Source organism: Triticum urartu, chromosome 6, assembly GCF_003073215.2.
Source record: "Triticum urartu cultivar G1812 chromosome 6, Tu2.1, whole genome shotgun sequence".
In the NCBI taxonomy this organism is placed as follows: Eukaryota; Viridiplantae; Streptophyta; class Magnoliopsida; order Poales; family Poaceae; genus Triticum; species Triticum urartu.
This window is the reverse complement of record NC_053027.1, coordinates 35,426,695-35,442,911: the sequence shown is the minus strand read 5'-3', so window position 1 is coordinate 35,442,911 and position 16,217 is coordinate 35,426,695. Positions and strand designations below refer to the sequence as shown.

Here is a 16,217-nt window from a genome sequence, read left to right as displayed (position 1 = left end):
TTGTCCGGCGGTGCGCGGGGAGGAGGTTAGGGTTTCATCTGCGCGAAAATTTTGGGAGGGACACATATTTATAGGTAGAGGGAGTTAGGAGAGTCCAAATGAGGAGCGGTTTTCGGCCACACGATCGTGATCGAACGACCGAGATGATGGAGGAGGTTTAGGTGAGTTTTGGGCCAAAATGGAAGGGTGTTGGGCTGCAACACACACGAGGCCTTTTCGGTCCCTCGGTTAACCGTTGGAGCATCAAACGAAGTCCAAATGGTACGAAACTTGACAGGCGGTCTACCGGTAGTAAACCAAGGCCGCTTGGCAAGTCTCGGTCCAATCCGGAAATGTTTAATCCCCACACATGAAAAGAAGGTAGAAATGACCACCGGAGGAGATAGGAGCGCCGGATTGCAAAACGAACAACGAGAAAAATGCTCAGATGCATGAGACGAACATGTATGCAAATGAAATGCACATGATGACATGATATACAATGCATGACACGCAAACAATGACAAGGCAACAATAGCGAATAACTGGACGACACCTGGCACATCGGTCTCGAGGCGTTACACTTAAATCCACATTCCAACTATTTGAAAAAGTATTGACATATACATATTTAATGCAAATATTAACAATGTGCATACCGTGAAGTGAGAGAAAATTCCCTTAATTTCCCACGGAGTGGTTCCCATCTTCCTCCATAAATAAGTGAATGTCGTAATAGACACTTTTTGCATTCCTTCTCATGCAAGGTTAGTATAATAGTGTATACATCAATAATTATTTTCCTCCACAACGGAGTTTGTGGGCATGATTTACAATTCCAAGTTTATTAACTTTGGCATTTCCTTGGAATTGCCTCCTCTTTGCCAATTGAATAGATAAAATATTATATCTTCCTCTTCAAGGTGCAACCAGTAATATTTGGTCAAATCCTCCCCTCGGAGAGTTTCAGTCTTCCTCCATAGAGCAAATAATGTCCCATATTGCACATTATCAAATGAAGTTAAATTGGAAAATCAATTATTTTGATCAATTTGGCAGAGTTAAAAATAACCGATATAAGCCAGCAATATGTATTTTCCAAGAGACATCAACCGAAAAATGAAGACAGTATTCCAGATTATACTAATTTTCCATGCAATTTGTTCACTATGGTATGAACCTGACATATGTATGCAAGCCATTTGACACCTATAATATATTTCCTTTTCCTCAACAGCGGCTTTCCGAATTTGGCCTTGTCCAGTTTGTTTCAATCAATAATGTGATGGATAATTTCCACGGAAAATACAATCATAATATTCCATCTTCCAAACTGTGATATTAAAATTATGGATTGTAAATAACTCAGCGAACAGAGGGAAAAGTGTTACCAATTGTATATTAGGCGAAGACAGATGCTGAAATTACGCCGATTAATTCCTTGTGCTTTCTGTCCCAAATCAGGGTGCGCACAAGTATTAAGACAATCAAGAAATACCAGCCTTCCTCATTATATTCTGATCCTTATATCCTTGTGCTTCTCCTTTCCTTCCCCGTGCAAAATAAATAAAGAAGCAAGAGGAGAGTTTGACTTCAGCGTGCACCAAGTACTAATCTGATCAAAATAGGCTTTTGCGTGGAGTATACTAGCAATTGATCTGACAGCCTCGTTTTGATGAAGATGGCTTCCTCGGGTTATTACATCATCCGGTTATTACATCATGACATATCATCGAACTATCAAGCTTTGGCATGTTCTACCTATATATTAACTATGGAGAAGCTCATCCACAGTTGCCCTTGCCCTTCCCAGCGCCTTTGCCATCTTTATCCCGGAAGTACCGGTCGGAGACGCCCATGGATCTAGTCGGAGTTGAGCGATCCGTCGATGTCTTCCTTCTCAACTTTCGGGGGCAGTCCAGCCATGACACGGACCGCCCGGTTTTGCTCTCGGAGAGCTTCCTCCTATGCAGAGTGCGCGCCGCCGCATCCGCCGCCGCCATATCGACAGCGAGGCAAGCCTCGGGCTTATCCTCTTCTTCCAACGGCCCAGAGATGGGGAGGCTACCGGACCGCGAAGATCCTACCTCAGTGTCCTCTGCGCCGACACAATGAATTCGCGCCGAAAAGATCCCTCATCGGTCGGGCGCAGTCCTCCCAGGAGCGCCAAAGGGCAATGCGGACGGTCATAGCCCATAGCATCCTCCAACCCTCATTGGACGACACAAGGCTAGAATATGTGAGGTTGAGGTGAGCCAGAGTGGACCGCCACCGATGTGCTCCCGAGCCACTTCATATTCGCACTAGATTTGGACTGAATACAAGGGATGCCGATCAGCCCCGAGCGTTTGAGGCAACCATCTAGATCACTTTTTTTGATTGGTGACTGACGGCGTTTAAGGAGGAGGGTCGAGGCAGCCGACTGTAGATGATCTTAGGAGGCCGCAGGACGGACATGACAGAAAACAGTGACCTCTTAATCTGCAAACGAGCCTGCCTACGTGCAACTTGTCCTGAGCATTATGCAGCATACGACTTGAGATACTGACAGAGTCAGAGCCATGCCAGACAAATTTGCTGGAATAACGAGATATTCGCTTTCAAAGCACACTGACAAGAACTCGAGAATTTAACTGAGGCAACCGCCAAAATTTACTTGCATGACTCCAATATAACCAGGAACACGTTATAGTACAGTTGGCCAAAAAGGAACAGATCCCAACCCACAGAACAAGAGTAAAAAAACACAAACAGGCCTTGAACAAGAAAAACGCCTCAGGGAGCCGCAAGCGTTCTTCTTATTCTCCGAGTGTCAAAATCAACCTCAAATAGATAAGACATGTTCCCACGCAGTTCCAAGTGTTCAGGTGCCTCTGAAGGGAATACAGACCGCCGCAAACCCTAGTCTCTGCTTTGCCTCAAAGGTATTACACGGAAGAGGCTATTCCCCTCCCAGCCAATCACATGAAGTCGAACTCGTCGGGATCGTCAAAAGATGCACCCGGTCGGGCAACAAAGTCCTCCTCTCCTTTCTCTATATGGAGCTGCTTCTTTTTTGCTCCTGGAGATTTATGGCAAACATCAGCACAGAAGGCATATGATAGTAACAGCATTCCCATCCTAGGGCTACACATCATGTTTGGCCAGAAACAGAAAGTGCCTAGATTAGGCCCAGAATTTCACCTCCTTTCTTTTTGCCTGCTGCAGCTTCTTTCTCAGCCTTGATCTTTTCATTAGCAATTGCCGTGACGGAGGAGGATATTTCTTTCGCATCCGCACCTTTCAACGATGTCATGGAAAGTCTCATGACATTCTTAAGTAGACCCATGTAGTGAAAGCTTTTCTGTATACATGAGCCAACGAGGTCAGTTCCCGAAGGAAAGGGAGTCTCAATATGAACCAAACAGAGAGCTCTGCAAACGTTGAACAGACCTCATACGGGCGAATTTTGTTTGCGATAAGCTCAGCATATTCCGCAAAGTCGCTCTCAGACTTCGGGATGAAAGTCTCTAGTGACTTTTCACTGCCGTCCTTCTTTGCAAAAAGCTCTGCTGTTGCCTTAAAGTCAGCTTCTTCCACTAGCCTGTAACAAGTAAAGCATCAGAGTGAACAAACTGAATGAGGCACATAATGCCAGAAGGCCACGGCAGGAAAAGAAATAGCAATACCTTTGTTGGCGAAGCTTCTCTGAAATAGGATCATCAAGAACATCATCATCAACTACTTCAGTACTCGTTGAGGGCTGTTTGCCTTTTTTCACAGCAGCTTTAGCACTAGGTTTTGGAGCAGGCTTTTCTACAGGTTGTGGCTTAGGTTTCTGCATTGTATGTATTACAGAACCAGTGTTGAATCAATGACAATTCAATATTAGTAGCACATATCCAAATAAAAGCTTACTGCTGACAGCGTAGCATAAACATGAAGTTTTGGTAATTAATATGCACATCAGAACCAGTCATACACAAAAGAGCATATATGGTCACTGTTAAACAATTCACTGAACATATACTTGTGGCAAAATGAATAGACCATGCGAACAGACAGAACATAGTGATCAGTTAGATTTGTTAGGGATTCATCTACACATTAAAGTGATATATGTTGAAATTCATGGCGACAATGAACACCAAGGATTACTTGGCGAATTTCCAGCAACAGTACAAAATCATTGGGGGTGGAATTAATGTTTGGCAAGTGGCCACATGCCACATGTCCCTGATAACCCTCAGATTGGATATTACTTTCTACTTTCACATATTCGCAGTGTTAATAATGCCCAGAAATAAATGAAAAAAATCTGAAAATAACGAGGTGATTCCCTTTTTAAACTTTCTATAAAATGAAGAGCTACAAAAATGTGGGCCAGGGGGAAAGGGGGATTATGTGCACTAAACAGTGTGCAAATCTTTCCAGTACCTCTTCCTCCTCTTCCCAAGATTCTTTGACATCATCTTCATCCACATCTTCATCTTCCCAGTTACTTTTAAGAGGTTGAGCTTTCACAACAGGCGCGATTGGTTGAAAATCGTCATTCTCTGTAAATACCCCAAAATAATATTAAGTGTCAAAGAATATGAAGTGTCAGAACAAACAAGCACCATAGATTCAATAAAAAATAGCGACAATTTCAAGGCTTCCTACAACTTGTTCTGATAATGCACTAATGTTGTCTTTAATAAAATGTGGGAAGCACCATCAGATATCACTCAACCTCCCAAAATAAATAAATTGCACAGACAGGAATTCGGCCGAATTCCTAGGTCACAAACTCGCAGCATCGCATTAACCATCAAAATACTGCGTGTGCAATGATTTGGCTAACAAGTCCAAACAACACGGTACACATACTGTAGCACAACTAATAACAGCACAGGCCATCGCAATAGTGCAACCTATCGATGGCCGCTCTAAGCAAGCATGGTCGCACATGCAAATTCAACAGTCTAGTTTCTACTATGAAAAGTAAAAACCCGCCCTAAATGTTCTACATGTCTTCTAAATTACCCAACAGATAAAAGCAGCACAAAATACTTGACGAAAGCACGAAATCGTTACACTGTTACTACTGAAACAGAAACACGCGGAGGGCTAACTGATTACGGTTGGTGCCAGGGCTCGGAAAACAATACGCAGCCTGCGCCTGGAACTGATCCACGGGGCTGACAAACAAATGAACCGTACAAATACCAAAAATCCAAATTCCTGATGATTGCGCCCAGAATCGTAAACGCGCTGGGATCTCAGCAGCGAACGTGAACCGATCTCACGCGCAATCGCAGCGCCCGAAATTTGCGATTATGAACGAACGCAGGCGGCCCATGAGGCCCGCCAATCGCCCGACGGACTGGTCGCGCCGGCGAAACAGCCGACTCCTAAGATTCGGCGACTCAAGTGAGGCTCGTCCGTCGCAAAAACGAACTGCCCGCATCGGGAACGAATCGAGCATCGGCTCCCACGCAGATCGGGAGGCGCGGGAGAGAGGGGGGGAGGGAGGCGCTCACCCCAGTCCTCCATCGCGGGCGGAAGTCGTCGAGATCTGAAGCGGGTGGCGGCGGCGACGGAGCGGCGAACGGACGGGGCGGACGGGGGAGGGGTCTAGGGTTTCCGCGGCGAGGCGGCGGCGGCGGGTGGTGGCGGGGAGGGGAGGGGGCAGGAGGGAGGGTTCTGGAGGGGAAAGGATTGACGGGTCGGGCTCTGCCTAGCTGGCTCTGCGCGCTTGCCTCTTTGGGTCGCCTTCTCGGCCTGCCTGGCTGGCTCGTGGCTCGTGCTGCCTGCGCGTTGGGGGCGTGGCGGCTTTCGCACCGGCCGATGCGTAGCGTACATACGACGCGTGCGAGGAGGCGGAACGGCACGGATGCGGTCACGAGTTACGTCCGGGCGTCCGGTTACTGTTCCATTCCGTGAACTTTGATCGGAAAATTCCTAGGGTTTTAGTCAAATCATGGGGGCATTCGTCTTTTTTTTTAAGTTATTATTACAAGTATTCCCTCTAAAGAAATGTAAGACGTTTCAGCACGGTATTTGTCATTGTTATTCGGGTGGGAAGAACTCACACTTTAGCGCCATTCCCTCGCTAAATGCGTTGTGGTTGAAGAAAATCGTCCGTGTGACCACTTTGCGGGGTTCTAAAGGGCGCTATCCCATGCGAAGGAATTCTTGCCAACAGACACAACAGTTTGAGTGGTCAATGTTCTCCGTGCTCTATTGATTGTGGAAGTATTAACCATGCTCTATTTCGGTGCCCTAAGACACAAATGATGAGGCTATGTGCAAAGTGGGAATAGAGTATCTATGCTGGGAATATCATTTCATGAGCAGCGGTGTGGCCTCACGCTATCCCTAGAGTGGGCTGGTGTGAATTTCTCGCGCTCATCAGTTGGGCCAAAATTAGTGTTTTGATCCTTTGTGCAAAGGTTAGCCGAATTTGACTCCGGTTTAAAAAAAAGGGATCTGACCCTCTTTCACCGTCGGGGTTGCTGGCGGTAGGGGTATAACAGCCTACCGTCGAGGACCCTGGCGGTAGGCCACTTATCCACGACAACACTAGTAAATGGCATGTCGCCTATGCCGTCAATCCTACCGCCAAAGCCCCTGGCGGCAGGTTGTTATACCCTACCGCCAGCGAGCCCGGCGGCAGGCTTTGAACGGTTATAAGTTGCGGGGGGCGGCCGGCGGGGCCCACCCACCAAGCCAGCCCCATCTTCCTCCTACCGCCCGAAGGAACAGAGAAGCGGCGGCTCTCTCATCCCCTCCACTCCCCCTCTTATCTCCTCCGTTTCTCCATCATTTTTGTGGATCGAGATGGCTCCACGACGAGAGAAGTAAGCTCCTTCAATCCCTCCAAGTAGTTTTAGTCAAAATGTTTCCGTTTTGATGCATTATTTGGCACAAGATGAACCCTAGTTAGTTCATCTAGTAGTTTTAATTTTTGTTGATCCTAGGTTTATTTAGTTTGATTCTGTATGATGGATGTGTTGAAGATGAACTCTAGTTTACATTGGTCTATGTCAAGTTTTTATCACTTACTTTGAGCCTACTAGTCATAATCATGATCTAGTATAATCATAATCTAGTATAGTATTTGTCACTGCTATATCCATAACCATAATCTTGATCCATATCATGTTTTTGTTTATTTGTTATTGCATAAGTTCATGAACCGTTGTCGCAAACTAGTGGGCATGCTTGGGTGTGTTAGCTCGGTTGATGTGCATGTTCCTTCGACACGTACCCTTGCTTCATCTAGCTGTGCCGGCGGAGGTTCCTCTAGCCATGCCGCTCAACCAACCTAGGGCAAGAGGCTATCTCATCCGCACAAGGATGTTTTGAGCCCATCACCTTTCCAGAAAGAACATCCTCTTCGCCGAGCAACAAAGCAAGACCCGCTCAAAGAGAAACGAGGGTGTACCGCTAAGAGGGGGAGGAAGACCAAGTGATATGGTCATATGTGGAACTACTCGCTTTGTGTTGAGCTCAAGGAGAACTTGTTGGCTATGTTCAAGTACTTGCTATCGTGGATTTGTTAAACAATTTGCTATGTTGAACTAGTTAAACCATTTGCTATCATCGATTTGTTAAACTATTTGCTATGTTGAACTACCATTTTATATCAATGTGTGATGCATGTTATGATGTGTGAGATCGTAATATTTTGATTTGCAAAATATATTACTCAGTGATGAATTTTTTGAATTAAAATGATTAATTTTTGAAGAAAGAATAAAAATTTAAATGGGACAACACCCTACCCTACCGTAAAAAAGTTCCGTTTTCAGATACAGTAGTTTTACCCTTACTGTACCACCCCACCGCCATAGTCCCTGGTGGTAGTCGTGAATAGCCTACCGGCGAGCAACCTGGCGGTAGGTTTGCACCGCGTACCACAGACGTACCACAAGGATTTCCCCCTACCTAGGTAGAGTAGGAGGTTTTGTGTGTGTGTGTGTGTCTTGGGGGGGGTGTTGAGTGGGGTTTTGAATCCTACCGCCTGCGAGATAGGCAGTAGGGTTTACCGACCTACTGACAGACATATTGGCGGTAGGAGGTTTACTCCACGTCATCCCAGACATCCACTTAATGGAGCCTACCGTCAGGATCCTCGGCGGTAGGCTGTTATACCCTACCGCCAGCAACGAGCAACCCCGACGGTAGGAAAAGGGTCAGATCCTGAATTTTCTTAAAACCGAGATCAAATCTAGCTAAACTTTGCACAAAAAGTCAAAACACTAAATTTGAACACCATTTCCAAATGGCGGCCCGATCAGCACAGGCTCTTCTAGCACTCTGCATGACTTATAGCAGGGATAGAAAAAGCAAGCTCGGGAATTGCGCTATTCTAGAATGAACAATAGCAGGGCTAAAAAATCAAGCTCATGAATTGCACGCTACGGATGGGAAAAAGCATAGGCAGATTTTGTTGCAGTGACAGAGCGAGGAGCTACAGGAGTGGTTAACTTATCATAGCTCATCATGGCAATGTCATTGCATCCAATAGACAAGCAACTGAATTCGTCAATGATGCCCCGACAACTGAGGCCCTTGCTTTGAGAGATGGACTCCTAGCTTCAGACATTGGATGCACGAGGTTACTGGTGCAGTCTGATTGTATGGAGCTGGTGACAACAATGAGAGATGGGAGGAAATTCAATAGGGGTCACAACTATTTATCTATGAATAGTGTACTTTTTGAACCCTCGTAACAAGCTAACGCCCACTCAGAGGCATGGCAATTGTGATCGATTTGCATGACAGTTTTTGTTGTACGTGGATGACAAATTTAGTTGGCAAGCATGGCAAATCCTTCCGGTTCATTTTTTTGCCAGGATTTCCCGTGCTTACTAACTAAAGTTTGTCATCCTCGTGCCAACTAAATTTGCCATAAAAAACCTTACGTTTTGCCATGCCTTCCCAAGGAAGGTCAGCACAATAACATTCCCCTATTTTTTTGTAGGGGTTTTGTGAAAGATCAAAAAGACAATTTCAGCGGCAAATTCAGCACTACGTTTCTCTTATCCCCAACTCAAAGATCTTCCAGGCTAGCAATAATCCGAACACGACACAGGGAAAAACAAAGCTCATCACTGATTGCACGTCAGACTAACCAAACTATCTCCAACTTCCAAACTGAAAAGGGCCTAGACTGCTTATTTACACACCAAAAAGAACACGGGAGGAATCAATCAACAACGGTCTACTGCACACCGAACGCCCTATGACGACTTGAGGACCGCACCTTCTGTTATCTTCCACCCTCCTGGTCCAGTGAAGGTCATCTCGTACCGGGTGGTGTACTTAGTGTCGTACAAATCGTTGTTCCTGGGGTTGGCTGCATCGGTAAGCTGGCCTGCCTCCTCGATCGTCGCCTCCACAGTCGCCCGTCGTCCGTCCAGGGAGACGGTGATGCTGTCAATCGCCACGTCGGACAGTGTGTAGTCCCAGAACCAGCCTTTGCGCTCGATCTCCGCTGCTCGGTCCCTCCATACCTTCAGCATGTTGCCATCAAGAACCTGTGGGAGACATGGAAATACCAGTTTTCAGTTACCGTTGTAAGGGCGATAAGTTGGCAGTGGAAATAACTCGAGAAATTATGCTGTGACAGGATTACTATCACTCAAGCATACTTATGAACAGTGTAACCTATATGACTATCTGAAGTGTCTCCGGTTGCATAAGGTATCTTGTCAGTGGAAACACAGGACCAGCAACAGAGGCCAGCCAGCCAAAGTTTTGAACCTCACCTCTTGCAATGATTCCAAAGAATGATCTGATCCCAAGGCCTTGGATTTGATACTCTGCCACTTGCGAACAATACCTTCTGCCAGATTCGCATCCATTCTAGGAATCTGCATTGGCTCATCTGGTGCATCATCTTCAATAAATAAATATATAATTAATACTATATAAGCACTATGATTTCAGAAACAAATTTGTATATGGATCAAACATTTGGTACACAGCTTTGTTGAAAACGTCAACCCAAAGCTACAATCTCAAAAATGTAATGTCATTAGACATCAAGCATGACCAGTAGTAACACATGAGCAGAGTTTTTTTTTTTTTTCCTTTTTTACTAGTAGTTGGAAAGTAAAGGAGTGTCTACTTACCATCAACTGAGTCAACAACATTAGCAACTGTCATGGACTCATGCTCGCTTCTAATAGCAGGGAGCACCTTGTTACGAGGCAAGTACTTCATGCCTATTACTGTCATCAGAGCAAATAATGCACTGGCAGAGACAATCTTCAGGGCAGCATTTTTGGAATCACGGATATCAAATCCCATAATAGTTTTCTGGTCAAATTTATTGACAGATTCCTCAGGGCCATCATTAGCATTCTCCATATCTGATCGATCTAGCTGTTCTATCAATGGAAAAATCTTGTTGAATGCTTGGATAGCACTTGATTTCACGGTACCAAGCGCAGCTGTAGCTTGAGCACCGAGTTTTGCTATAGCAGCAGCAGCAGCCAAATGAGAAGCACCACCACCTTCCATCATTTCTAGGTAGCTTAAAACTTTTGGATCATCGTAGTAGTCTCCAAGTGTAAACTGCATGCCTCGAGTATCTCTGCTCCTAGGGAAAACCTCTGAGACAAGCCAAGTCTCCAAAAGCTTACACATGCCTGGAAGAAGATCATTCTCCTGGTGGTCAATGCTAGAGTTGTTCACAATAAACTCTACAATTTTGGGGTCTCTATGTGGTGAGGATTCATTATCAATCGCAAGCCAAATTCTGCAGTTGCTAATGTCTCCCACAAGCAATGAGCAAAGTGCCCTTTCCAACACAAGATCCAATTCATTATCATAAGCATATTGAGAACCTATATTGAACTTCTGGAGCTGTTCGAAAAGATCATCTGCCACCATGATGAGCTCTGGCCTTTTACTTACAATTGCTTGAGCAACATTTGCGAGTGCCACACTATAGATTTCAAACCATTCAGGTGGTATGCTATTCGGCGTTTTTGAAAAGAAATCCATCTGTGATTTGTAATACAAATGAATCAACACATTCTCGAAACATGTGCTGCAGAAACATGAAAAGGCTACTGCCTCATGAAAACTGGTGATAATTACAAACCTGCTCCGCTGATGTCATCTGCAAAAAGGCCTCATTCATGTAGGCTTCACGCGAAAATCCTCCTCCAACAGTAGCAATACCTCCTCTACCAACACTCCACAAAATGTTTCTCACACCACGAAGACCTTCTTGGCGTTTACTCTGGTGCTTTTCATCAAGAGGAAGGGCAAGAAGCTCCAAAACACAACGAGGTGTGATCTCCTCCAGAGTTTCATCAATTTGTGAAAGCAGATCAGGTGCGAGATTGATTGCCCCATCCTCCTAAAGGATAACATACATCTTAGTACTGCTTCCAGAAGATCTTTCTTAGCAACATACATCACATGCATTTCATGCTGGTTTTCACATATTTATCTAAATCTAACCAATTCCAATATCGTCCCAGTGAAAATGTAAAATGTAAAGACCATTGTTTTACTGAGTCTCCCTTTTATACGTTTATCTTGTATAGTTAGACTTGTACATTTTATTATACTACTTATACAAACCTATTAGTAGGATCTCTCCCTGCTCTTCTGGAAGACATGGAAGCAGATGTTTGATAAATCCTAACTAAAAGAAATCACATACGGAAATACTAAAAGGAAAGGTGCTGCATCTTATGTTTACCATAAGGGGACTTACTTATAGCCAAATAAAATCAGAATTGATACTAGCATTAACAGCAATTAGATCAATCTAGACTACATAGTATAAACAGCAGTAAAAGAAGAAAATTATGTTCACTGGGATTAATAAATGCTCCATCCGTAAAGAAATATAAGAGCAAATGTTTGTGTAAAGCCACCATCATAAACATATTAAATCTGCAATACTGTTTGGTGGTGAAAACAGCTAACCTGCAAGAGCTTGAGAGCCCTTTCAAGCACCTCACAGCAGCGGATTACGTCTGGAGGGCTAGCCGCCATTGCGTCCCTTGATAGATCCACATAGGCCAGAGCCATTGCCAGCACCACATCCTGTTTGAACTGCTTGGGCGGGCGGTCCTGCAGCAAGTGCTCTCCAATTGCGAGCACTGCCTGTGCCTCCCCAGCCTCCTGAAGGGCACACAGCACACCCGGAACCTGATTGGCAAGATACCCAGTTTAAGCGGAGACCAATTATATGCTAATGCTATCTGAAATCCTGCAAGATCCAAGTGCACCGTTTACTGCCCCTACAGCCTCACCTTGTCCCAAGCAACATCCAATGTGAGCGCCATGTCGCGGTCCTCAGAGAGCGCGCGGTCATACTCGGTGCGGGAGCTCTGGTTTGTGAGAGTATCATGTGCAAGCTGCAGTATTTGCCGACGGCCAACAAGGGTATCTGTGTTGTAGCCGTACTGCGGTGGCTTGGCCGCCCTCGCCTCGAAGGCCCGCCTGACGCCGTCGCTGAGGAAATGCGGCTCGGCGCCGAGAACCTGAGCAGAGCAAGCAAACCAATCATTTCCCAAACTAATTAAATGTTGCAGCAATTTCATTCCACCCCTAGTTAATTTATCAGGTAAAAATGGGTCATGCTTTTTATGGGATCGAGTGAGACGATAACCTAGAGAGAATTCTTTAAAATGGAAATTCTAGGCACAATGCTGGATGATACGGCCTTTCTGCGACAAATTACCATCACGTTTCAAGACCGATACATCTTTATCTATCAGTATCAGATGTGTGTTACTAGGTTCAGTTAAATCACACGGGATGCCCGTGAAGTAATGCTGTACGGGTCTGACCTTGTAGAAGTCGACCTGGAGGGGAAGGGAGCGGTCGGCGGCGTCGGGGAAGAGCGGGACGCAGGGGGACGCGGAGACGCCCGCGGGGGCCGCGGCCGGCGGCTCGGGCGCGGCGGCGGCGGCGGGGAGGAGGTGGAAGTCGGCGAAGAGGCGGTCGGCCCAGCGGCTCGCGGCGCGGCAGGCGACGGGCGGCCTGCGGCGCGGGCGCGGGCGCGGGCGCGGGGGGGAGAAGGCGAGCGGCGCGGAGTTGGGGCGCGCGAGCAGGTTGTGGAGGCCCTCCATTGCCGGCGGCGGCGGCGGCGGCGGAGGGGGAGGGGGAGGGGGGTTTAGAAGGGTGGGAGACAGCGGCGTGCGCTGCGCCCGTCTGCTGTCGACCTGTCGTTGTTTTGCGCTTCTACTACTATACGAGCAAGTAGTTCGGATGCACTGAGATGACTCACTGATGCTGAAGGTTCATGTGAGATCCTTGCAGAGTTGTAACAAATTTTGTCCACGGTGGCACGGGAATGTGCGGCGCTGCTGGTTACTTTGGGCATGTTCGGTTGATTGGTCCCTTAGGGCCTGTTGGGCTCTGCACCGGCTCCGCAGAATTACCGGATCTGCGAAGTGCCTATTTTTCAACTCCATTATTCTAGCCCGCAGCTCCGCGAAGCCGAGTCCGGAGCGGAGGGACTCCGAACACCGCCTAAAGTCACCACATATTGAATGGACACAAACATACGAGAGTGAACTGGAGGCACCGTCACGCCAAGAACCCTCACAAAATCACCAAAAAAGTATAAGCAAAGGGTGGTGACGATGCTGAGCCCGAGAAGCATCTTCCTCCTTGTTCTTGCCGGCATTCTAGCCGGTGCATCTACCAACCACAACAGCGATGTATGCCACGCCGGCAAGTACTCCCCGCGATATGTTAGGCACATGGTTAGGCTCATATACAAAAAGGATTATTTCATATCTCATTCTCTCGCTGAGTGCCCTAATTTATCTTTCATATCCGAACACATTGGGAAACTTCCATGGTCCCACTTTCTTTCAGCCAGCGACTGCGCTTACGGTCGAGCCGTCGCAAGGGCATCGTCCTCCTGCTTGTCTTTGTTGGTTAATTAGCCCGAACTTTGGAATCTGCTACGGGTGCCTACATGCAAACACGTAGCTTGCTACAAGGACGACGTGTGCAATGACCTTTGCGGACGTGTGCCGCAGAGGGCCATATGGGGAGTACCTTGATGGCCCTCTCAAGTTTTGCACATTTGTGAAGTTTGTTTTGGAGAGAGCAGAGATTAGAGAAAATAATGCCCCCATTTATAAACAAACCTACTATGGTTCAGTCAGGCTGCAGGTGGGACGACCCGTGGACGTCCCGCATATTGCCGCATCTTCCCACATAATTATGTGGGACTAAACGGGCTTCTCACACCACGTGACACATGTGGTAAGCAATCCAAACAACTCAAAAAAAGAAAAGGGCTTCCCACATAAATTATATGAGGTTATGTGGGTTGCCGCATACCCACTACATAAAAGAACAGTTGCACTGTTGCAGGCTATAACAGTACAGCTGTTGAGAATTACATAACGTACCCACATACTCCAGTACTCCACATACCACAGACTCCATTACAGGCTATAGCACTGCATAGTTTGAGCAGGACAGAGCATTCCAGTACACAGATTAGGCTACATCCTAGATGGACTTTTCTCATTTCTTCAGGATGTTCTAAACATCTATCTGGCGCCCAGCATGGTCATCAAGGAAGACTGAAGTTCAGCTTACTTGCTTCTTCAACTCAGCTGAATAAAAGCTAACAAAAGAGAGAACAGTAATAAGCACTCAGAACTCGCAATTTAGAAGTATAACACAGAGAAAAAAGAGACTTTTTTGCACAATTACAGAACACAAGAATGCAACAGCTAGTACTATACAGAGAAAGAAGTTGTAACTGCTGCTATTGGTTTACAAATAAAGTGAACTCAAACACACACTAGTATATGTCAAGATTAGTAGAGGGTACTAGCATCAGATCTGATTCAGATGTATAGTAGAATCAGATTAGTAGAGGATACTAGTATATGTTAACATTTTAGAAGCCAGTGATGTTCAGGAGACACCAGCACTGCAACGAATTTCAGAAAGTTCAGTAGACAGACAAAAATATCAGTCCACTAACCTTCAAACTATACTAGATTGTCACATTTTTTTGGTTGGGATAAATTCCAAGAATTTCGCATGACAGGGGAGTAACCGTAACCTAACATTAGATAGAACAAATAGAGAATTTGGGTTGGGATAAATTCCAAGAATTTTTTTAACAGCACCATGTATGAAGCAGAGAAACCTTCCACTGGTATCTGAGGATTACAAACAACAGCAATCTTCTTGAACAGCACGCACATCCAGATCTCAAAGGGATAATCAGATAACTACCTTGGCATGTTGGGGATAATCAGATAATCAGCAATCTTCTTATTCTTCTTGCAGCCAGACCTTGGGACTTCATGTCGAGGTCGCTTCTTGCGACCGTTGCCGGTGACGGCCATAGTGGAGGTAGACGGCGGCGCCGCTGGGGCGGGCATGGAGGAGATGAACAACTGCTCTGGTCTGGCAGTGGAGGAGTTGGATGGCGGCGCTGGTGCAGCCATGGGGGAGGTGGACTGCGGCACTGGTGCAGCCGTGGAGGAGGTGGGGGGTGGCGCTAGTGCGGCTACGATGGAGGTGGAAGGCGGCACTGCGGCGTCGATGGAGATGATGGATGTCGGCGCTGCGGCGTCCATGGGGTAGTGGACGGCGGCGCTAGACTGGCCATGGGGAAGGTGGACGCAGCGCGACAGCGGCGGCAGCGTACCCTACCATCGTGCGGAGAGGGGAACGATCGAACGAGGAAGATAGGCGAGCCACGAGTTATCGAGCGCCTTCCGGAGCCTCGCAACGATCAGCGCCACTTGACACGCTCTCAGTCATTTGTCACGTGTCGCATTGTCTTTGGATTTTTATTTTTTATTTTTTCGCATGCGTTTTCAGCTATTTAAACGTGTTTTTTTTCCTTTTGCGAGAGTCACAGTTTTCCTTTCACGGAAGCACGGTTTTGCTTTCACGAGAGTCATGACCGTGCCTCTTGGAAATGAAAAAAAAACACATTTTTTTTCTCTTTCGCGAGAGTCACGGTTTTGCTTCCGCGAGAGGCACGATTGTGTTTTCGCGAGAGTCACGGTTGTGCCTCTCGGAAACGGAAAAAATGCGTTTTCTATTTTATTTTCTTTCGCAAGAGTCATGGTTTTGCTTCCGTGAGAGGCACGGTTGTGCTTTCGCGAGAGTCACGGTCGTACCTCTCGGAAACGAAAAAAAACTCGTTTTCTGTTTTTTTACTTCCGCGTGAGTCACGGTTTTGCTTCTACGAGAGGCACGGGTGTGCTTTCGCGGGAGTCACGGCCGTGCCTCCTCGGAAACGAAAA

At 46.5% G+C, this 16,217-nt stretch overlaps 3 protein-coding genes across 4 annotated transcripts; all 3 read right to left on the bottom strand.

Moving 5' to 3' along the window:
- Window positions 1-2,607: 2,607 nt before the first annotated feature.
- Window positions 2,608-5,664, bottom strand: LOC125514604 (eukaryotic translation initiation factor 3 subunit J-A-like). Its single transcript, XM_048679939.1, has 6 exons — window positions 5,481-5,664; window positions 4,396-4,514; window positions 3,648-3,796; window positions 3,412-3,562; window positions 3,163-3,322; window positions 2,608-3,040 (listed from the first exon to the last, which is right to left on the bottom strand). Exons 1-6 carry the CDS (start codon window positions 5,491-5,493, stop codon window positions 2,940-2,942), a joined length of 693 nt encoding a protein of 230 aa, XP_048535896.1. The 5' UTR covers window positions 5,494-5,664; the 3' UTR covers window positions 2,608-2,939.
- A 3,278-nt stretch (window positions 5,665-8,942) lies between these two features.
- Window positions 8,943-13,149, bottom strand: LOC125513745 (protein ACCUMULATION AND REPLICATION OF CHLOROPLASTS 6, chloroplastic). Of its 2 annotated transcripts, none has more exons than XM_048678938.1 (7): window positions 12,768-13,149; window positions 12,228-12,458; window positions 11,899-12,123; window positions 11,060-11,320; window positions 10,083-10,959; window positions 9,717-9,835; window positions 8,943-9,485 (listed from the first exon to the last, which is right to left on the bottom strand). In XM_048678938.1, exons 1-7 carry the CDS (start codon window positions 13,047-13,049, stop codon window positions 9,189-9,191), a joined length of 2,292 nt encoding a protein of 763 aa, XP_048534895.1. In that variant the 5' UTR covers window positions 13,050-13,149; the 3' UTR covers window positions 8,943-9,188. The 2 variants fall into 2 exon arrangements, with proteins under 2 accessions (XP_048534895.1, XP_048534893.1); XM_048678936.1 differs by having other exon boundaries at window positions 9,717-9,847; window positions 12,768-13,147.
- A 921-nt stretch (window positions 13,150-14,070) lies between these two features.
- Window positions 14,071-15,624, bottom strand: LOC125515155 (allergen Asp f 7 homolog). The gene is made up of 2 exons (XM_048680595.1): window positions 15,193-15,624; window positions 14,071-14,569 (listed from the first exon to the last, which is right to left on the bottom strand). Exons 1-2 carry the CDS (start codon window positions 15,537-15,539, stop codon window positions 14,533-14,535), a joined length of 384 nt encoding a protein of 127 aa, XP_048536552.1. The 5' UTR covers window positions 15,540-15,624; the 3' UTR covers window positions 14,071-14,532.
- Window positions 15,625-16,217: the final 593 nt, after the last annotated feature.